Below are 24108 nucleotides of genomic sequence, written 5' to 3'. Positions count from 1 at the left end.
CTGGTGTGTTATTTAATTGCTTTTGTAGAAGTGAACATCGAAACGAAAGAAGAAAATATTAATGGAATTGTAATACTAATTAGAAATTAATCCTAATTATCAAGAGATTTGATTTCTTGTTACACAAATTCCTTTACAAAACATTTGTATAAATATATAGTTGAAATATGTTTTACAAAAATGATTTACTTTATATAGAAATCATTCAAAGAATAATTTTCACACTGTAGAATTTAAAATAATATACAAAAATGTATTTGTAGCTTACCAGGGTTAAGTCCAGTGGAGCTATTGCTATACTAGGTTAAAGGTTTTTATATAAAACAGTAATGTGTCAATGCTGATGAGGATACAGCTTAAGTATTTGACATGTATGTTTCTTGTGACGAGACCTTTCCGTTGATACTACATTTGCAGACCTGCTGACTTGACTGTGATCTTTGACCTACTTTTAAAAAACTAATTCCAAATATTTACCCACTCTGCAAGCTATGTTATCTTCTAACAACTCCTACAAAATGAATAATAAGTAGACTGGAAATTAGCATGAAAATCATAATAATGTGCTTTAAGTCACAATTATAGTACTGGAGATCAGTCACAGTCATTCTACTGGAGATCAGTCACAGTCATTCTACTGGACATCAGTCACAGTCATTCTACTGGAGATCAGTCACAGTCATTCTACTGGAGATCAATCACAGTCATTCTACTGGAGATCAGTCACAGTCATTCTACTGGAGATCAGTCACAGTCATTCTACTGGAGATCAGTCACAGTCATTCTACTGGAGATCAGTCACAGTCACTCTACTGGAGACCAGTCACAGTCACTCTACTATAGATCAGTCACAGTCATTCTACTGGAGATCAGTCACAGTCATTCTACTGGAGATCAGTCACAGTCATTCTACTGGAGATCAGTCACAGTCATTCTACTGGAGATCAGTCACAGTCACTCTACTGGAGACCAGTCACAGTCACTCTACTGGAGATCAGTCACAGTCATTCTACTGGAGATCAGTCACAGTCACTCTACTGGAGATCAGTCACAGTCATTCTACTGGAGATCAGTCACAGTCATTCTACTGGAGATCAGTCACAGTCATTCTACTGGAGATCAGTCACAGTCATTCTACTGGAGATCAGTCACAGTCATTCTACTGGAGATCAGTCACAGTCATTCAACTCGAGATCAGTCACAGTCACTCTACTGGAGATCAGTCACAGTCATTCTACTGGAGATCAGTCACAGTCATTCTACTGGAGATCAGTCACAGTCACTCTACTGGAGATCAGTCACAGTCATTCTACTGGAGATCAGTCAGTCATTCAACTCGAGATCAGTCACAGTCACTCTACTGGAGATCAGTCAGTCATTCTACTGGAGATCAGTCACAGTCACTCTACTGGAGATCAGTCACAGTCATTCTAATGGAGATCAGTCACAGTCATTCTACTGGAGACCAGTCACAGTCACTCTACTGGAGATCAGTCACAGTCATTCTACTGGAGATCAGTCACAGTCATTCTACTGGAGATCAGTCACAGTCATTCTACTGGAGATCAGTCACAGTCACTCTACTGGAGATCAGTCACAGTCATTCCAATGGAGATCAGTCACAGTCATTCTACTGGAAATCAGTCACAGTCATTCTTTGTTGTCACACATTGGTCACAGAATTCTACTCGATATTAGATATAGCCAGAAGAGACTTTCTAATACATAGGATTAATATTTTCCTGTATGCTGGGGTATGTCCGCCAATACGCGCAAATTGCAAGCAAATGACTAATTCACACATAAATATTTTGTTTGGGTGTTAAAACTATAAGTTATAAGTCTCCACATTTGTATATTGGTTGTCGAGTAGGGTCAATATTTTCTTTGCAAATCAATACACTACATCAACAGAGGCGTCTAACAATGGAAAGACTTATAGGAATAATGGTAACCTATAGCATAGGTAATGTCACAAACTTACTATTACAAACTCATCGTTCAGGATTACCTTTTTGTCATTGTAATTTAGAATACACGCACGTGATAATAGCGTCTAAATAACAAACTACTTTACAGATCTCCGATAATAGGAGCCAAACTGAACTATGGAAAATAATATAATCAATATTTTATTTTATGGCTACCTATGTGTATTTAAAGACGTGCATAATACAATTTTTTACACGTATGTGTAATCAGATCTAGACAGAAAATAAAAAGTATACTTTAAATTTAGAAAGTATTTGACTCAAAATAAGAACTAGCAACATCAAAAATCTACATGTAGTTATGACAAGCATTATCTAATTTCAGCGTCGCATGCGAAGTTTAAATGTTTGTAACGAAACTGACTTATCAGTTCAAAATTGTAATGAATTATGTCTAATCCTTATTACCATATTATAAAAAGATGTCATTGTCAACGTTAGTGTCATAATATCTTATCTGCCTTGGGACCGCTACAGTCGGGAGAACATCGTTTGTATGTCAACAGCGAGGCCCATGGTTAGTCATGATGCACACTGACAATTGATCAAGTTTCTTTAGTTAAAATTGCATCATAGTAGGGAATGTATAGGCTTGTGAAGACTCTTAACGTGTACCTTACCATAAATGTGATTTTGTGTTGGAGTTGTCTCCCCTAAAACACCTCGACCACTGAGGATATTCATGAATATTATTATATATATATCGTCACAGACTAGTGTTGACTATTTTAATCAATTAAACGTCATCTATCTTACTATTCTGGTACTCATTGCGTGTGTATTCCACTGCTCAGTTTTTAGATCAATTTTAGATGACCATTAACTCGACATAAAAAAAACAGGGACATATACGTCCTTGACATAGTTTATGCGAAATACATTTGGATGACTATTGAGTTTTGACGCAAGCGTGCTCTTCTTTTTCCTTAGATATCACCCAAGCATCTTTTAATTTACTCTCCGACGATGTGCGACAGTCACCAGTGATGTGTTCGTCAATATGACGGGTGATTACGCTCTGTCAATCAAAGCTTACAGTCAATATGAATACACGTTTGAGTAGGCTTTTTGTTGTATTTTAACGAGATAGTGTAGATTGCTTACATTACAGATCTACACACACCAAAGAATGAGACACAACCCCGGCTTACCATTATGTGCAGAGAATTTAATGTTACTGTAGAGTATTGATATACGTAACCGATAATTACGGATGACCAATCACTTTCGCGCTAATCGTTAAACTGTCACAGGTCTCGGTAGTAGACAACAGTTATGTCATGCAGAGAGATCGGTCTGTAAATGAAACGCCAAATGAATAACTTTGATCTATAATGGATATAAAAACATATTTGATTTCTACGAGGGAGAAACCAAGTTCCGCAAATCATAGGTCATAAGTCAAAGACCGATTATAGACTAGCAGATCAATAGGGTAATGCTATACAGTATCTCGGATATATTAAAATCTTTAGCGGAGAAACTAGTAAACATTTTGCGTTTCCAACCAGACCGTCCAAACGTTGGCAACATAGGTGAACACTATTTAAAAGACATAACTGGTTTCGCCATTTTTTTTTTATTTTTTATTTTTTTTTTATTTTTTTATTTATTTATTTTGTTTTTTGTTTTTTTTTGTATATTTGTATTTTTTTTAAGATTAGCGAAACTATATTCTTCGCTCGTCTACTTAAACTGTCTACTCGTCTACCATCACGTTTGACGCTTGATTTATCCACTCGTTCTCTCCTACCTACTGGAAAAGGGAAAGCTAGGATATCTTTTTTTTCAAATCTAAAATAAATAAATATACATAAAAATAAAATAATAAAAAGGAACTACATGTATATATTGGTATATCATTGAATAGTGGACTTTCTCTACTTAAAAACGAAAAACGACGAGTTGCATGTTTTCAGAAAATTGTGGATTATCTTTGAACTTTGACCTTCGCGTGTGAGTATTAGATGCCACTGCCGCATAACATATGATAATGCAGTTTACGCGGACTTTTATTAAATTGTGTAATATAAAATGTGCAAATGAAAAAATATGTAAAAAAAAACAACAACAAAAAATGACATATACATGTATATATATATATCGCCAAGTATATGAAGGTCATTTCTGTCGACAATATCGGACCGTAAAATAGCGAAAGCAAGCATTATAATAATTTCTCAAGTGTAATCAGATTTCTAAGCTAAAAATGTCAGTAATAATTCGTACTGAAAGTTAAACCAGCACACTTTAGTTAATGTACATTTTGAAGAAAAAAAATGAAAATTAAAAGATGTTTTTTATCAAACGAATAAATGACTAAAAAGGCTAAATCAATGAAGGAAAATATAGTTGTTTCAGTGAGTCATAACATACAGTATATAGAGTTGGCGGTTTTGCATAGACCTATTGTTCTGGCACAAATTTCAACCCCACGATACATGTACAGTAGATTAATATATTTATATATATAGTGTGGAACGTACGTGGGCTGGAAATTTGATTGTGTGCCAGGAGTTTTGTCAGTCTCGGTATTTGTTATATTAGATCTTTAAAAAAACCCATTCAAAATGAAATAGAGGACGATATCTTTCTAAATCGATAAAAATGTCATTTTTTGTAGTTCTCAAAAATTAAATAAAATATCATTGAACGTACAGTATATATCGACTCAGTAATCGGCCGTAGTAATGTCTATTGAAAACAGATGGCGCTTTCATCGCACCTGCTATAAGGTCACAGGTCATACTCATTTATCATCTCGACAGCTCTGTTTGCACTGATCACTCTCCTGAATGACAGTTGTCTTTGTGTGCATTGCTAATAATTAAATCTATTTAATGTGCATAACAGGAGAATCAATTCTGTCAAAAAGATACGTTTTAGCATAAAAATCTATGTTTGTTTTTACTTATTTGCCGCCATTGTGACAAATGATGACGTCACTCATTAGTATTCCTCAACATGTGGAGCTGAATAACACGACCCTGTCATTATTGGAATCGTTACCTAAGCCTAGATGACTCTCTGTATTATGTTTACGTTTTCTTACCCAAACGGTAAGTATTTTATATGTAATATATTGTGTAAGTTGTATCACCATGTTAGTTACGGATTCTAGAATATGTAAACAAAATGGTGGACAAGATTATATCGGTAACTCGAGTACGACTGTCATGTTTGACTGTCCAACTTATGTTTTTCTTCCTTTACGACCAAACAATTCGTTGTTAAACTTTTGGAGTACCACCATTGTGTGATATGTATCAACAGTAAAACAAAACATTTGTCAAACGAACGTGAACATCAACAAAAAAATATAAATATGTGAGAAATATGACATTTTATACAGGCCTGCGATAATCTGTTGAATACAATGTGGAATGTTATGATTTTATGACCTGGAGCATATGATTAAATTAATTGTTGTAAGTATGTTGTCAGTAATTTGATGACCAGTACTACTACACTTATTACTTAAATTTTGTTTTCGTACACACATTCATGTTCTCTTGCATCTAGTGTTAATCGTGGTAATGATTGTTGACATCAGTGATAATTTATAGGAATGTAGCTGATAACAGGTCGACCAGACGATAAATAGCCATTGTTCTATGTTACATAGAGATATGCCCAGTGTATGTGATAGAAAGTGACACAACATATTTATCACTATAGCATATTTATTATTACACCTACATTTCCCTTCACTATTAATATTGTATGCAAATTAAATTTGTTACTATGTAATGATCTGCTGACTGTCATGAAATGACATACAGTGTAACATTTTCATGATCTTTTATATTTAAGTAAATAAATTGAATTCTTTCATAGCAGTAATACATAAAATTCAAATTATATTATTAGCATATATCATACAACTTCTCTGTTCTATTCAAATCTTGACCAGTATATATTACAGTGTTATATATATGTGAATGCAATTGTGTTTAATATGTGACTCAGGCCACTATATATGCATGGCTATCAAGTGTCTTCGATTATTCCACTCATCAGCCAACATACAGCTCTATTTTAACGCAGGTAGTGTTGTAACAGGGGTAAAAACAGTAAGTACTAATTAGGTACAACTTAAATTTCTTCTGGGAAAGTGACTGTTTCGTCAGGGTGATCTAGCATATACCAATACTGAAAAAGTAAGGACAAGGTGATATTGATACTAACTGATTTGTGAACACGATTTACTTAGTGTACATACTAACTTATATATAATTAGTGTATATTAGAGAGTGTGCATATAATGATACTGTAAATAAAAAATATTACACAATGTTATAAACATACAATATATCATGATCAGATGACTTTCATTTTTGTGCCTTAAATATTGTGTGATTACTTCTAACAGTTAGGTCTCAAAACAAATAATGTTAAAGATGGGTTCCCACTAGTACTGTTCCTGTACATGTGTGTCTTTGAATTTTTGTCTTCCACAACAGCACAGTATTTATGGGTTATTGATTGAAATAAGTTGAAACTACTCATTCATAAATTCAGCGTTTATATTTCTATCACTGTATACGTATTTCAGAGAATTTTAAGTTGTTTACTTACCCACATTCACTTCCTTGATATAAATAATGGAATGGCACATGATCATTCGATTTCAGAGCCAGTTCGTTTTTCATATATGTACATGTATATATCATGTAGGTCATCATGACATGTGACAAAATGATAACTGATGCATTTTCCAGATCAAACTAATGGTATTCATGAATGAAGTGAAGACACATGCTTTATTTACTATATGTACATGTATTTATTATTTTACCAAATGTGTGTTTTTGTGAAATTTTGGTAGTCCTAGGCTACAGTTTTAGTCTTTCAGGAGGTTTGGCAAGTCTGATAAAATTTACCTTGGACTGATAAAATTGCCCATATTGTCAAATCAGTTGTCTGGTAATTAAACAAATCTTCCAATGAGTTTCCCTATAGCAGAACTGATTTCCCCAGGCCTTAAAAATTCCTCTATAAGCTAGTAAACGTTCCCCAAAAGACTTGTTTATTTTCACCACAAAAGCATTGTCTATTTTCTAACAATCATAATGCCAATTGCAATGATCCTCAATATTTAGGTTTAACAACTTCATTTGCACTATTTTCATTTAACCCTATTAAATAAATTTATGCCAAATCATTGAATGTTATATATACATACTTATATCATCTATATATATTATATATATATTTATATATTATAATATTTTAAATTATGTTGAAGAAAATTTAGATTGAAAACCCTGAAAATCATATTTTGCTGGGGTTTTCCCCTTAGATGATAAAAAAAACATATATTCCCCTAAATCCTGTCTTGTCTGTTGATATAGGTCTACTTATATAATTAGTTAACTTTTTTTCCCATGGTATTTTGTTGTAGTCATACCGGGTAATACATACAGTGCTTTTAAGGAAACTCTTATTATTTAAGTGTATGTTAAAAATATGTAGTTATTTAATAAGTGTCATTTTAAACTGAATAGCATATGTACACCTAGATGTACATTAGGTCATGCATTAAGAAGTTTGGAACATGGTGTTATGTACCAGTTGTAGCCTGGGATCACAACTTTTGTGTATACATATATATATACTTGTACACATACAACATCGTAATACCTCATTATACAAAAGGTGAAAATGGAGAGTTTGTTTAACCATGTCTTGCATGTGTCTGATATTACAAGCCTACATAGTATAAAAGAAAGTACCATCTTTAATTTGGCCATTACAGTTCTGCAGAAGGTCTCAGAAGGAAAGCTTATTCTACTGGATTTTGGTTTTGTTTGTGGTGCCTTGTGGTGGCAGGTTTATATAAAATTGTGGAGGTCCAAACATTGTGAATGGTGCCAAAATGGTACAAAGCACATGTTTATATGTAAGTACGTAGTAAAACGGTGTCTGTATGATATCTATCAGTACTTCATTCTGCAATTGGTTGGATCAGAAAAATGCTTTCAAGGGGTATCATTTTGTCACACAATTGTCTGCATGTTTACTGCCAAATAAAGTGTTCTTGCTGATCATGACCTGGTGTATAATATGATACAGGTAGGTTTTCAATTAAAGAAAAAGTATTTTCATTTTATTTACTTACACTATGAATTGATTTACAAATTTGATATTAACACAAAGCTCATACCATGTAACCTAGCCAGTCCACGGAAAAGAAACTTGCATTGGTTCATATAATAACTTGTGCCTAAATATAAGTTATGACACATCATACATAATGTGATTTCATTGTAAGCTTAATTTGAATAATATTTCAATCATGCATGTGTAACTTATGCAAGAAAAACAAGACAAGTGAAAGTAGATGTGTTGTCATATTAATTATACAACAGCCATGCATCAAGTCACAAAGAGAATGAAAGAGTCGACCTGTGCAAGTGATGAAAGCTTAGTCCAACTCTTATCTCAATCATCCATGATCAGTGTCTTTGGGGAAAAATATTTCTAACATGAAAGTTTGCTCGGTACAAAATGTGTCTTCAAATTAATATTTCAGTCTGATGTGTAATGATAACCCCAGCATAACATAATAACATATATTCAATTGGATGAAAAGCTTACACATATACATGTATATAAGTACAAGGTAAAGCAAGGTTGACATTTTCACTGACTTTGATGAAGTTCACCCAGGTTTTTTTCTCTGGGATAAAAGATAGAATATGGATCTCGCTGAGCACAGGTGCACTTATTAATATATAATGGTATTTACTATTTAAAGAGACTTTCAGTTTACCTGACTGTTAATATTGCTCTGACATCATGCTCTGTGTCATCGTTAATTGGCATGATCTGTGGTTACTAGAGGTGACAAGCTAGGAAATGGATGTTTGATTTGTAACTTATATACACACCAAATAGTTTGTAGTGTATCAAAACTATTCACCCAGACTGTGTTATATAGATATTTAACATATTCTGACTTATCTTGCTAATTTGTCCCGTTACATATGTTTATAGGTTGGTTTGGGATTCCGAGTGTCCAGGCAGTATGAGGAGCATCAACATTGTAGAGTTCCTGTACCTCTTTTATGGAGTGGAACTATGTGAATGAAGAACCAGATGTAGATTCACATTGAAGATGTTCTTGAAAGAATAGTTTCTTATGTGTTACAGAACATTTAAGTGTCGTAAGATGTGAAGGATCAAACTTGAAACTATGAAATCAAATAATTTGTTTCGAGATCAGGTGAACTCTGTGACTAATTTGTTTGAGAAATGGAGTGAGTGTGAACAGACAGTGGCTCTCTGTACTCTGTTCAAACAGATCTCTCCTACACAATGTCGCTTCCTTGCGCAAGTGTTGGACCAAACGGACTGCGCAGATATCGGCCAGACAGAAAATGAGGCCAATGATCCAGGTATGCTATAATTGATCATTCATGAAATTAATTATCTGGCGCTGATCATCAGAGCCAAGAGCCGAAGTTACGGTTTTTCTTTGTAGAGGTAAAATTCTTTGTTCAAATATTTATACCCACATACTTTTCTACTTTGTGTTTTACATGTTATTAGAGGAAGTAAATACCATACAATTTTCTGTACAGAATTATTAAAGTACATTAATTATATATCTACCAACAACCTTACAGGTTTTTGTTTGGGATTGGGCCTTTTTGTGCCTCAGTTTTGGAAAAAAATTGGTGCATTACAGGGTTTTGTGAAAGAGTGAGGCTGTTGGCCATAAAGGCATATAAAAATTATTATAGTGCCCCATGAAATTTGAAAAAATGGCCCATAAGAATGTTTAAACCAGTGGTAAATGGCCCCTATTTGGACTCCGCCTTCTCATTCCCAGGAACTAGGAAGAAAATATTCAGGAGTAAACTGCAAATCTTTGGAATGTGTCAGACTTTAAATATGAAATAATTTTAAATTGACAATGGGACCAGTTATCCGCCCCAAAAGTTTCCAGTAAAAGCCCTAATGATACCACATGTATGATTCATCTGATAAGCCAAGAAAAACATTCTATTATGGAGTCAAACATAATGTTGGAAGAGAATACAGATTTTTAAAAAATTCATGTATTAAATAAATGTTCTCTTACTGATATTTACATTCAGCGAATTATTTGAATTATCCCAATTTCTTCCAAAATTTTACTCAATACATTGTCACAATACCAGATATGAAGACTATGTTCAGTATTTTGTTGTCCTTATTTTGCAGTGTATATTCACAAGTTGGCCAACAATGATTCCAAGGAGTATGCAATTGCACAGCTTCTAGCACATCTTCCCCTGCTTCGCACTGGAGAGAATCAGGCCAAGGTGGAGTATCTCTCTCTTATCTCATCCATATTGGGTTACACGATACAAAACGGTACTCACATTGAAGAAAGTCGACAAATTATTTCATACTCATTGATGCATCCTGCAATTACTAGTGATGAACGTTCAGAATTCACCCTATGGATTGGGAAGCTGGAGGAACAGTTCACATACAGTATCCATCCTCAACAAAAGAAGTCGGTGAAAGACGAGGAAAGTATTAGTCAATCTCTTGAGAATTTGAACATTAGTAACAATGCCACACACAAACCAGTGGGCAGTGGGAGAACAAATGGTTGGCACGTACACCCACCAGGAGAACCACTTATTATCAACACAATGGACCCGATGTCTGTCCCACCCAATGGCCTCCTCATTACTCAGCAAAATCTCATCAACCAGCGACAACACCAAGTACCCCCACCTCCACCACTAAACGGTAGCCATGTCAGCTATAATCACACTGCCAACAAGTCACACCATCTGCCACTCCAACCAACTAAGTCAGCTCCACCCAACTTTGTGTCATCAGTGCCTTCTTCTCAATCTTCATGTAAGTTTGCTGATGTCGACCCTTTATAGCATTTTGAGGGGAGGGGAGGTCACATTTATTTTTGTGAGTTGCATTAAAACTATATACATCATGACTGATTTAATCTGAAAAATATCTTTTTGATATATATACCTAGTCACCTAGTGCAAACATAGTTTGATAGTTATTTTCATGATTAAGTAAGAAATTTGAACTTTTAAGTAGTGATTTTTCGGATGAGTTAATTAGACAAATTAATCGTAATGAATGTCTGCATTTCTAAAATCTTTTTGTTAAATTTTATCATTTGTATCACATTTAGTGAGCTCTGGCTCTGGTTCGCGAGTTCATCAGCCATTAGTGAGAACCCCATCCGTTTCTGTGATGCCTCCTTGCTCTATCCCAGTGCCAAATCACATCAGCGACTGGTTACAGGCCAGTGAGGATCAGTCCTCGCACTCCTCGTCTGATAGAGGACGTTCACACTCCATGACGTCGGACCATGCTCCTCTGTCCCCACAGAGCAGTATCACATCCTCCAGCAGTAGTAGTGGAGATACTCACCAGGATGACGGTCCACAGCCAGTCAAAAACAGTTTTCTGGAGGAGGGGAGTGGCATGAGGGGTCAGTACACACTGGCATTAGTTGTTCATTGTTTTAAAGTTTTCATAATAATACAAAAAAAAAATTCACTTTCAACATATTTCAAGAAACTCTATTGAATCTAAGCTTTTCAAAACAGTACATGTGCTTATACATTGTCATTGTCTATGCATAATATATTGATTATAAATAACATACATGTACATGACATATTAATGTTGGTCTCTTAAAGCAAGTTACAGTATAATTTTTAACATGTAGTTCTGTTATTGTAGAGATCTTGTAATACAATTGTAAGATTTAGGCAGTTTCCAGTATTAAAGTCGAAATTTAATTTGATACTGAAATAAAAATTAAAAATTAAAAAATCGTTGAATCTACCATACTGGTGTGAGGTATTAACTTCATAATATTCAGTTGTCCTGAATTTTACAGACGTGCCATTATGGTTAAAAACACTGCGCCTTCATAAATATGCCTATATCTTCCAACAATTAACGTATGAAGAAATGATGAACCTGACAGAGGAGTGGTTGGAATCTCAGGTACAATGGGTTCGTCTTTTTATTATCAGTAGATAGATTCGAAACAGGACTAATACTTACATAAGCAGGCATCATTTTGGAGGTGGCTATGGGGCCATTGACCCATAATTTTCCTGAATGACCCACAAGATTCTGAAAATTCCTTTAAATTTCTGTAAATTGCCCATAAATTATATAACAGAGTTCTTTTTCTTGAAAATGACCCATCCATTTGGTAACCCAAAATAATCCCTGCTTATGATATAATTATAATAAGTTTCTAACAAATTTCCCAATCCAGTAACAACTTCTTACTTTTATTCATTTATTGATCAAGACATCCAGTTGACCCCTGATTTTAAGTAATATAAGTCATATCACGATTTCACAGAGACATTTCAATTTAATCTCAAGAGTCGGCTCTCATTTACAGGAGTCAAATAGATACTCTCAATGGTCCACTGGATGTCCTGGTTAATCATCATTGTTTGATTATGATCTGTAATTATGTTCATTGACATTTTTTGAATGCATTGGTGTTAGTCTGAACTTGAAGGTGTTAGTCGACTGAACTTGAAAGTGTCAATGTATCACATACATTCATATATTTCCACTGATTTTAGATGTAGATTTAACCATAAATGGTTCTGTATGATTCTTGAATGATTTGATATAAATAACCTTGCATGGAAAGTTTATTGCACAAATTATTTTGCCACTTTAAGACTACCTGTAATTTCACTGTATTCACAATGTACTTAAAAGATAACATGTCAACCATCTAGAGTAACTTTTCATTAGTAGATATTGTCATTTTGTGATGCCACAAATGAAAAAAAAAAAATTTATTTAAAAACTCATTTCAAATTTCTTATTTCTGTATGTTTCTTACTTATTCTATTGTATGTCACTTGAAATTATCTAATAGTGAATAGTGATTTCTTGATTGATTTATACGAAGAAAATGTATTGTATTGAATTGTTTTCATTTGTAGAATGTAACAAAAGGTGCTAGAACAAAAATTGTGCTCAGTCTGAACAAGCTTCGTGAAAGACAGTCTTTACTTCGCTCACTGGAAAAGGTTTGTACTGATCTGAATTGATAGCTAAAATTCATAGTTACAGTCATGCCTGATATACCTGAGTATTAAGAATAACATTGATCTCTATGTTCTAATTGTCAAAAATATGTTGTTCTAATTGTCTGAAATTTGTTAGGTTGGCTCCTAAGAGTAAGAAACCTCTACTTCAGCTTTGTACAATAATTTTTCCACATTTATGATATTTTGTTTTTTTAAGGCTACGTAATATTTTCTGTTTGTGTCGTAGGAGATGATGGATGGAGGGTCAGTAAAAGCTGCTCTCACCGAGATGAAGGTGATCATCAATACACCAATGAAGGCATTCTCCCAGGAAACTGACCGTCTCCCATCTTCGGGTTCAGAAGGGGGAGATTATTCTTATATTGCAGAAGGCGACTTGGTTGCACAGTTTACAAGGGTCATGGGCAAAGGTATATTTGTTATGATAGGAGGGGTGATTTAAACAAATATGGTATTAGATCCATTATATATTGAAAATAATGTTAAATTTAAAAATAGAGAAAAAAAATCATTTCGGGGGAAAAATCATATTAATAAAATTATTTTTTTTAAAAACTTAATAATTACTGTTAGTGAGTCTTTGTGTCATAGTTTGAAAAAGAATATCATGTTATATTACTGAAAGAAGAAAAAATCATTGAATTATTAAAAATAAACTATGGCAGTGAATCTCTATCAAAAACAAATGTAGGGTTCCGTTAAATTGTCAGCAAAGTTTCTGATGGCGATACAGGAGTACAATATACAATTAAAGCTGTAACATTGACTTTGTTCTGTTCCAGTTTGTACACAGTTATTGACGGCCAGCCGTCCGGATGATGAATGTTTTAATCTCTACCTCAGCCTCATAGACAAGTGTATCAATCATGAGGTAATATTATGGATTGCGTATAATCTGTGACTGCTGAAATGACATTCTGTTTCTAGTCAAATTATCTTTATGCACATCATGTTTTTCACTCATTGACCATTATATCTACATGGTATGAAAAAAAAACATAAATTTGTAGACTGAGAGGTTTCATTTGGGTGTGTAGTGTGACCAAAATTGTCTCCCTTTGCAAATTGGTTCACAGATCTGTTTAAATGCAAACTACATGTATTTAACTTATGTTTATAGTTTATAGAATTAATTTTTTTTTAAAAGAAGATAAAGACAGTCACTAAAATTTAATTTATTTTTTCACCTTATAAAACGGTGTTAAATGACTTTCAGCAATCTTAATAAAGACCACTATTCAGATGCTAACTGACGGATAATTAACAACAATATTAAGATTAAGTAGTAAAAATTGTTTTACTTTGCAGGCCTTTACATATAGACAGAAAAAACTGCTGTCCACTTGGAAACAGGAAACACAGAGAATATATCAGCCTCCACTCAAATACAGTATGGATAGGAAACTGAAACCAGGGTAAGCAAGTGTACTAATGGAAGGAAGTGTCGGAGACTTTTTTTGATTGACTGCTACAAAAGGCAAAAGACATTCTAGCGTTAGCCACATGCAATGGGGCATGGAAATATGCATTCTGATGCCAGGGACAGTCAGTTTTGTCCTTTTTCAAGTGAAAATTTAGGTTTCTGTAATAAATTTTTGCAAACTCATTTTCTTTCAAACTTGTTCCGAATTCAATGTCCTGGTTGTGGTGTAGTGGTGCGTACTAATGATGCAGACATGTAACAACACAAACATATCTCTTTCAAATAATTTCCTCAAGAACATACCTTAATAATATTGGTGTAGTATGACTATAACATATACAAATATTCTGTGATTGATTTGTTCAGATGGGGTAATACATTTCCTCTTGGAGCCTCGTTGCGGGGCGGTCTGGCCCAGAAGGTCCCTCGACAGCCCCGTGCAGCTACACAGTGGAGTTTTGGAGCTAAGAGGTCGATAGTGGGAGGTACTACCAGTGGTCACCTTCCATTGACTCGCAACACCTCACTCAATCCAGCACTCTTCTCCAGGCCAGGATTCATTGAGGTATATATTACAATATTGATGGATTTTGAAGACCATGTGTTATTGGAAATCATTAGCTCATTCCCCATGCTGCTGTTTAGTTAATATAAATCAGAATTTTTAAACGTGTTATTAATGCGATGTTTAATTAGTATTTCAATGTTTCAGGGCAAGCAGCAGGTCACAAGAACCCACTCTGCTCCTTTGAGGTCTCCAAATCTTGGCTTGGCTGTATCAGGTGTGTTATTTGTAAAATGCCTATAAGATGTCTTTAATATATCTTGTCTTTTTTATGGCCAAGGGAATTAAATGATGTAAGAAACCTGGTAGACGGATACTTCCAAAATTCTGGTGTGGATAGGGCTTCATTGATTATCTGGATGCTTGATAGCAATTTGATTATTGGGCCTGAGTGATAGTTATCAATAATTTAAAGATTTTGCTATTAAATTGTTCATCATTGAAACACATTTTAACAGAAAAATTCATAAAGATCCAAATTTTGTGTCAAACTACAAAATTCTGGACATAAGGCCATGTCATATTGACCATGACTATTCGGATTTTGTGATGAATACATTTGTTAAAAAACATATCTTAATGTGGTTTGACAAGATCACTGTGAATCCTGATTTTGCAAGGCAAGTAAACATATTGTGTAAATCAGATTATACGTCGTCCAATCAACTTTTCCTTGTTATGACTTTCAGATTGCGAATCTTCTGCAGACAGTGCAGAGAACTATGCTCAATTGGATTCTTTGTGCATGAGTGTAACAGAACATGCTCTTGGAGGATCAGGTATGAAATTTTGCTTTTTCTCCCCACTGATTGCTAATTTATGCCCCTGCCACAGAGGGGTTAGAAGCATTTATTGTCATCCATCTGTCTCTTCATAAATTTTATGAAAATTTCACACAATTAAAGTGATATGATGCTTGGTTAATGATGCTTGGTCAAACGATTACTTATTTTGCTGACAAAACATTGACTTTAGTCAGTGAGACTTAACAAATCAATAAGCGAAGGTTTTTGTGTCGCCTTTGAAAAAGGAGACATATAGGTATTACTTTTCGGCGGCATCGGCGTCGGCGTCGTCCGGAAAATGGTTTTCGTGCGATAACTTTAGTAGTTTAGAACGGATTAATTTAAAACTTCATGGGAAGGTTCATTACCATGATAGCTCGGACAAGTTCGATAACCAAAATTATTCGCACCATTTTAAAAGAGTTATGGCCATTTAATTTTTTGCGAAAATGGTTTCCACTCAATAACTTGAATAATTATTACTGGATTAATTTGAAACTGCATGGGAAGGTTCGTTACCATAATACTGTGGACAAGTTCATTAACCAAATCTATTCGGACCTTTTTAAAAGAGTTATAGCCCTTTAATTTTTTTTGCGAAAATAGAATGTTCGTTACCATAATACTGTGGACAAGTTTGTTATTGTTTTTTTTTTATTCAAGTCCTAGTTTAAAGAGTTATGGCCCTTTAATTACTGGAATTAATTCAAAATTTCATGGGAAGTCTTTCGCAAGTTTTTAAAAGAGTTATAGCCATTTATTTTTTTCCGAAAACGGTTTCTATATTTTAATGGATTAATTCGAAACTTCATGCTGAGCTAGTATTGCTTGTTTTTTATTCAAGTCCTAATTTTAAAGAGTTATGACCCTTTAATTATTCGCATACACAGGCGACACCTCCACTTCCGTGGAATTCTTGTTAGGGGAAAAACCAGTAGGTAGCTAAAGCCGAGAGAACATTGACAAGGTGATCACTCACTCAATAAATTTTCTTAATAAACATTGACTACAGTCAGTGAGACATAACAAATCAATTAGCGGAGGCATTTAGGAGATAAAACAGTAAATAACTAAAGCTGAAAGAACACTGACAAAGTGATCACTCACGCATTTAAAGTGCTAGGATACTTGGTCATATGATTACTTACATGTTACTTTGCCAACAAAACACTACATTCGGTGAGACCAAAAGTAGCCATAAGCAGAGCCACATAGGTGATCAACAGTCAGTTATTTAGAATTAACTACCTGTAGTGTAAGCACTTATTGACAAAATGTTACGCCATAATATTACATTTTGTTATAGAATTGCATTATTTTGTCTTGAATTTTACAGATTCTGGAGATAAAGGTTCAGGATTTTGAAAATACTGAAGACAAGAGAGAACAGCAGGAAGAAAAGTACAGACATATGATTTAGTTCTGGATGAGTTGATTTTGTGAGTTTATGTTAAAAGTGTTTGTTTTAAAACATACATTAAAGGCTATATATATAGGGTCAAACCCATCTAGACAAGATTTAATGTGTATGGATATTTGTTTGGTCTGCAGTGGAGTGTCTCCGAGTACATGTATTTCTTCTGTAAGATTGTGGCTATCTTAACCAACCATTAGTTTTAATTGCCTTTGTTTTTCATCTTTACCTTTTGTTTGTAATTTACACTTTATGAATCCACACCAACACATTTCCTACCACTAGTATGGCCTGATAGCCATGTATGTACCCGGACTATTATAATCTTGTGATTGTGGCGTGTTCAGTTTTCACTTATATTTTACGTTGTTATTATGGATTTGTTGATTTTTTTTTTTCTTCATATCAAGCTTTTTCATATTTTTCCAGACTCAGATATGTATTGTTTATTTAATTTTATAAAACATAGAATGTTTTGCTGTTTAATTTTAGATTTTAGTTGAATGTATAAATATTAGGGTTACAGCCGGATCTGATTACCTATTTTGGTCAAGTATATGTATATTAAGTGTTTATTATTTAACATTAATGAGTTACCTGTGATCATTGCTTTTTTATCTGTCTGTATCAAAAAAAAATTCACATAGTGCCTTTTGTCATAAAAGATTTGATGTTAACTAAAAGGTTCTGCCAAAATCTATGCATGCACAAATCAACCAAATTGGTGCAGTATTTCATGGATTACAAGTTGGCATCCTTGAACAAATGCATCCATTACTAGTGTCTAAGACACGTTTTAATTACGTATCATTTTGATGTGAATGTATATATTCCTGTGTGTACAGAATTCATCTTGATGAACATACATAGTTAGTCCAATGGAGAGAAAATTTGTGCATCTCAAAATGTGTTTGTGTACAAGTGAGTGAAAAATGAAATATTGTTGATTTTGTCTGGAGTTAAGCTACCATGGCCAGTAATTTTATATCCTATAATGGTATGCTGTCGTGTAGAAATTGAATTTCAGAATGATGAAGATTTAGACATTGTCAAACCCCGTATTATGCAACATGGCACCTAATATTTGATCAAAATGTTATGCAAATATGTTGGAAAAAAACATAATTTTAAAAAGCAAACACTGAGATTTCTTTCTTGATGTCTTCTTTCAAACTTCAAAAAAGAATCTTCTGCAATCCTCTGTGATGTGGTTTCTCTTCAAATTGCCCTACGTCTGTGGTCCATCAATCATCCTCCCGTAAACAATCATTGTCCATGCTGTTTCTTGAGAAATACTGGGAGGATTTTTTCTCAAACTTCACAAGGGGAACCATCTTGGGTGTCCATTCAATTTTGAGTCTGATTGGGAAAACTAAATGGCCAACAGGCAGCCATCTTGGATTTTGGCAGTTGTAATTTGTTATTGATACATTTCAGAAAGTTCCTCTTAGATCTTAGACTTCATATGTAGGTTTCCCAAGTTATTAAATGATTGAGAGGTAGAAGGGTAAGAAGGGAAAAGTAGAGAAGAGATCAGTCTTTCATTGGACTGATAAAGATCATTCATTGGCGAGCACCATAATCCCTCTGGGATCTCTTGTCTTTTCATGTCCCTGATACGGTCTGAATCATGTTAAAAATCATTATGGTACAAGATTTAACTCGATTGAGGACAGGCTGGTACTGAACATCTGGGAAACATGTCTATCATTGTCGAGCATCAGTGTTTGCTTCTAAATTTTGTGTTATTCCCCATCAAGAATTTGAGTCATTTAGGGCCAACAGATATGTCATTGTGCAAGGGATATTTTGTCGTGGTTTGTACAAAGATGTAGGGGTTTTGTACAAGAGGTGTCATATATGAATTTAACATCTTAAATTATGTGTTAATTTGTAAAAGTGATAGTGAGTGTTGATTATGTAAATTGATTGTGTAAATCCCGAGAAGTGTGGTGTGACTGGCGCCATTGTTTGTTCGAGATATATCAGACAATTTATCATGTCTGTGGTATGTGTTTGAGATGTGTGACGTTAAAGGTGTTTGACCGATGATCAGTATCATTATGTATATAATAATTGTCAGTAACACAGGCAGTGATCCAGGTAGCCAATGTCATGCTCATTGTTCTAAAGGAACAGATGTCTGATTCCTTGGTCATCTTTTAATTTGTCTTGTGCCATTGTCAATGCTAGAAAAAGTGCCGTCATTGTCATGTTCAAAAGTGTTTTATGTTAAGGTATCTCTGCCGGTACAGAGACCAAACAACCATTAGCCTTGATGTGCGTTTATCACTATTTTATAGAAATATGTGGCTATTGCTGGTTGTAACTATCGCACTCATAGTAATTATATCCCATATATAGATTTTAGCAGAAATATGTTGTTACAGAGGATGTACATTTCATTAAGAGATATTCTATAACACCAGTGGTAATGTTGTGGGAACGATTTTACATCAAAGTTACGATGGCTTCTGTTAAGTTTTTCCTTGCTGTAGGAATACAGTGCCTGTAGTTTACCTTGCTGTAGAAGTACAGTCTCGAATATTATAACAGAGAAATCTAAATTAAAGAAAGGCGTAATGTTTGTGTACATTTTCTACCAAAATGTAACATTAAACATTTTAAGTGTAAGTACATATAATTAAAAAACCGTTAAAACCACTAGCAGTTGTTGGAGTATATATATCTGCTGTTAAATGTATTTCATGTTGAAGCTGATTCCGTCGAAGTTTTGAATACTGTTATAATTTTGTAAATTAAAAATAACCCATTGTGATGTGATGGATTACGAGTGGGAAGGCATGTCTATTTGATGTGTAGTGCTGTTGTTTTAAATTTCATTTAAGTTTTGTTTCCCTATAATGATAATATTTCAAATTGTTTATTGACTAGTAATGCAGTGCTGACGGCATAGTTGTGTTGAATACTTCTGTATATTTACTTCACAAACTGTAGCCTTCTTCATGTAATGCTTTCACATTTCCATTCTTCCATAAAAGAACTACCAGTTTATATGGAAAGAGCATATTTGCATAAGATAAAAAAGCAAAAGAACTAATGTCTATTTATCATATATGAATTTATAGTGCATGGTTTTCTATAAATTACAGTTAAATATGTTGATACATAAAATATTTATGTAAACTATTTTTTCTACCATAATTGTAACCTTTCAAAATGACAAATTAAAATAGTGATTTTCTTTTTGATAGGCTTAAAATATGTACATCAATGGTGTATATCAATCTATATATAATATTAATTTTGATAATTTTGATATTTTATTAGATAATCGGTCGGTGTATAGGCTGTCAATCTGAGTATCATCCGACGTAAAACACAACAAATGAGTTCTTGTGTTATATCCATTGATATCATGAGAAGTAGACTGAAGGCTTTTTAAGGTATAGAAATATTGTTAAATATTTATTAGTGGATTACACCGTTGAACTGGGCGAAATAAAAACCTTAATATTTGTAATTTAACTTGAAGTACTATTTCTTGATACATATTATTTATAGCTTTTATTCTATAATACACGGAGTCATCTTTTGGAAAGTTCTAAAATGTTCAAAAGAAACTAAATGTATTTGTTTTATATCTTATATTTGTCTAAAAACAGGAATACATTTAAATATGAATTATTTTACTAAAAATTCAATTCCTTTTATGACGTCTTTTTTGACATTGAAAGTTACAGACAACATCAAGGCAATTTTTTTAACTTACAGTAATTCCATTTTATGTATACCTATAATATAGAAGTAAACATTTCACAAGTCCCTGTGTGGAAAAAAACCCTGTCATTTGACGGTTGGACTGGGTTAACAGTTGAACTGTAACATAATAGATTTTGTACAAATTGTTTCTTGTTGAAGTTAAAAGTTAAAAAGTGTTACTATTTTGTTACCTTGTTTTGTATTTGAATTATAATGAAATTCCAGTTTGAACTTTTTTAGCTATACATTATGTTTGTGTACAGTTTTAAAAAGGTATGGCTATCATAATGTTAGTGATTGGAATACAGTGACAATGTTATATTGGCAACGACAGAATCACTGCTACAGTGTTATATGGTGCTAGAATTACTAGCAGGGTTGAAGATTTTGACTATTATATTTAAGGAATACCCAGGGAATTGGCACCAAAATGGGGGAGTAGGGGATATATTATATATGTTTTTTTTCCCTCAACATTAAAATAGATGAATTCTGGATTATATACATGTACATGTACTTGCACATTCTTTAGGTCAAATTTTAAAGCAGAATCTGGTCAAATGACTATTAATTCCCTCATTAGTTACATTAGTTTCAAAAACATTAACAAAGCAGAATTTGAAACATTATTGCAACATAAAGCAGAATTTTGACAAATAATGACTTTTTGACAGTGCTTTTATTATGGTATTTGGGAATTTACAATCTTTTAACTCTAAGGGTATTTATAATAACGTACATATAAATCTGACGATTTTTTTTAGCCTTAATAACCCTGTACGGCATTGTTGGCATTATACCTCATAATCAGTGATTTGCCAGTTTTGTTTACTAACTTAAAATGCAGCTGTTACACCAAACAACAAGAAAAGAATACCTGTATTTTTCTCAGCGTATATGCTGCCTGGAACATGTTATTTTGTTTACTGAAACATTATCATTTGTAAAGCTGGAATTGTCCATACGGGTGTTTTTTTTTTTTTTTAATTGAAAATAGATATTTCAAATTATTTATCACAGTTATCCTGTTACAATGTCATAACATCATAGATAGATCGTGGTACATGTCGTAACACCTAGCAGAGCTGTTATAAATTATTGGCTATAAGTCTTCTGTGACATCACATCTTTGAGTCAAAATGTTGATGTATTTCAGATTTCAAATCAGCACAAGAAAAGAAAAATATAAGTTATTCGACAAACAGAAATCAATTGCTATTATATAGGAGATTAATGAATTCAATGTTTGTCTTGCTGCAATAAAGTAGTGGAAGAGAGACAAAAGTGTTTCTCGGCAGAACAGAAGCGTCCACATTGAAACTCTTTTTAAAAATCATTATATATACATGTACATGTATTATGGACATCCATTACATAACCAAAAATTATCAAAAGAACAAGTGAACATCAAGTTTTCAGTTAACATCTGACAGGTTCCTTCACTGGGACTACAGTAGGTATATTCTGCTTGTTCCACTTCAGAGATTTTAGATTCTGCCTTGATGATCATCAGTTTTACAATTTCATGATGTGCATTAAGCAAAAGAGAGGGGTCAAAATACGAAAACTACTAAAATCATGATTGATAAAATCGAATCTGTTTATAACGACCTGCCCCATATAACTTCATGGAAAAGTTACTTTTTCAAAAAGTAATGTTGAGAACTCAACAACTTGTAACCTGTTGATATTAAAAGCCTGTGTGGTAATGAAGAATCTTAATCATGTAATCAGTACTATTATAAGTGCTTTATTCTGTGTAAATCAAAGTACTGCAATTCAGCTTTGCTCAATTTTAAATACTGATTCTAATATTAACATGTGGCCATATGTAGCTGTTGGAAGATGTGCATTAGGCTTCCAGGAGTATTGTATGTAAACCTATCATGAAATGAAATCTGTCTTCACCTGCCAAATAACCATCCATGACTGATAGCATACAACTCATAAGTTATCTCTGTACTCCCACACCGACAAGAACCGTTTGGTTTCAGTTGTATTTTTCATGTGAAGAGTTTATAATTATGAACAGTTGTGTACATTGATTTTTTACAAGTAAGTTAGTAGTTTATGTCATGAGGATTAATCCTGGAAGGGAAATAAATGGTCTTGTTCTGATAATTTGTCTTGTGTTATTTCTTTACTGGTGGAGCCACCCAGAAGTAAAGTTAATGTAAAAAGGTACATATTTCAGAATTGTAATGATTCACATACTAAACATAGAAAACATGACGTATATGTGATAATCACCAGGCATTATTGAAAGGCACCATGGACTTGCCTGCAACCCGAGTGGTCGGGATTGAATTCTCTCTACTTGGATGGCAGATTAACGACAGTCTCATTTTCTTGCCTTTCAACACAACATCTAGAAATTTTGTTCAAGGTATTCCCACATAAGTACTTGACCCTGGTGTGAATTTTAATCAAAATCTAACTAGGACACATACATTCACGACGATTTTTGAAAGGACAAACTTTGTATTCTCATATACCAGTAACCACTGAAATTTCATCAAAATCCATTACTACTAGGTACACTTTGAAGATGCAGGTGTCAACAAACATGGTGCTTTGGTTTGGTTTATTTTGTTTTTACATCCTATTAACAGCCAGGGTCATATTAGGATGTGCCAGGTTTTGGAGATGGAGGAAAGCTGGATTACCCGGAGAAAAACCACCGGCCTATGGTAAGTACCTGGCAACTGCCCCAGGTAGGTTTCCAACTTGCAACCCAAAGGTGGAGGGCTATTGATAAAGTGTTGGGACACCTTAATTTACTCCTACTCGGCCACCGAGCCCCCCCCCCCCCCCCCCCCCCCCCCCTCAAAACATGGTGCATATACATATATGACATAAAACGAGCTAAATAGACTATGTCTGTATCCCATTGCATTCATACCACCGTAAACACAATAAAACACCGTTCCTATACAGTAACTGCTTATACACTATCCCAAACTGATTGCAGTCAAGAGTTGATAAATAATGCAGACAAACTGGTGGACTGCACAGTCTCCTTATGTAAATATGACTTACCCTTTAATACTGTGCCAAAACATGTACAGAGCTATGATGCTATGAGCTATGTTAATAGTGAAAACCTTTTGTATTTTAACATTAAAATGTCTA

At 33.8% G+C, this 24108-nt stretch overlaps 1 protein-coding gene across 2 annotated transcripts; it reads left to right on the top strand.

Moving 5' to 3' along the window:
- Nucleotides 1-4731: 4731 nt before the first annotated feature.
- Nucleotides 4732-23097, top strand: LOC117323405 (protein Smaug homolog 1-like). 2 transcript variants are annotated; one of them, XM_033878606.1, is made up of 13 exons: nucleotides 4732-5050; nucleotides 8991-9391; nucleotides 10203-10856; nucleotides 11158-11460; nucleotides 11875-11984; nucleotides 12959-13045; nucleotides 13293-13476; nucleotides 13849-13937; nucleotides 14375-14481; nucleotides 14856-15054; nucleotides 15202-15271; nucleotides 15744-15833; nucleotides 17176-23097. In XM_033878606.1, the coding sequence occupies exons 2-13, from the start codon at nucleotides 9190-9192 to the stop codon at nucleotides 17202-17204; spliced, it is 2124 nt and encodes a 707-aa protein (XP_033734497.1). In that variant the 5' UTR covers nucleotides 4732-5050; nucleotides 8991-9189; the 3' UTR covers nucleotides 17205-23097. The 2 variants fall into 2 exon arrangements, with proteins under 2 accessions (XP_033734497.1, XP_033734496.1); XM_033878605.1 differs by having other exon boundaries at nucleotides 11875-11993.
- The last annotated feature ends 1011 nt before the right edge of the window (nucleotides 23098-24108 follow it).

The sequence above is a fragment of the Pecten maximus genome, chromosome 3 (genome assembly GCF_902652985.1).
Source record: "Pecten maximus chromosome 3, xPecMax1.1, whole genome shotgun sequence".
Taxonomy (NCBI): domain Eukaryota; kingdom Metazoa; phylum Mollusca; class Bivalvia; order Pectinida; family Pectinidae; genus Pecten; species Pecten maximus.
This window is presented reverse-complemented; position numbering and strand designations above follow the sequence as displayed.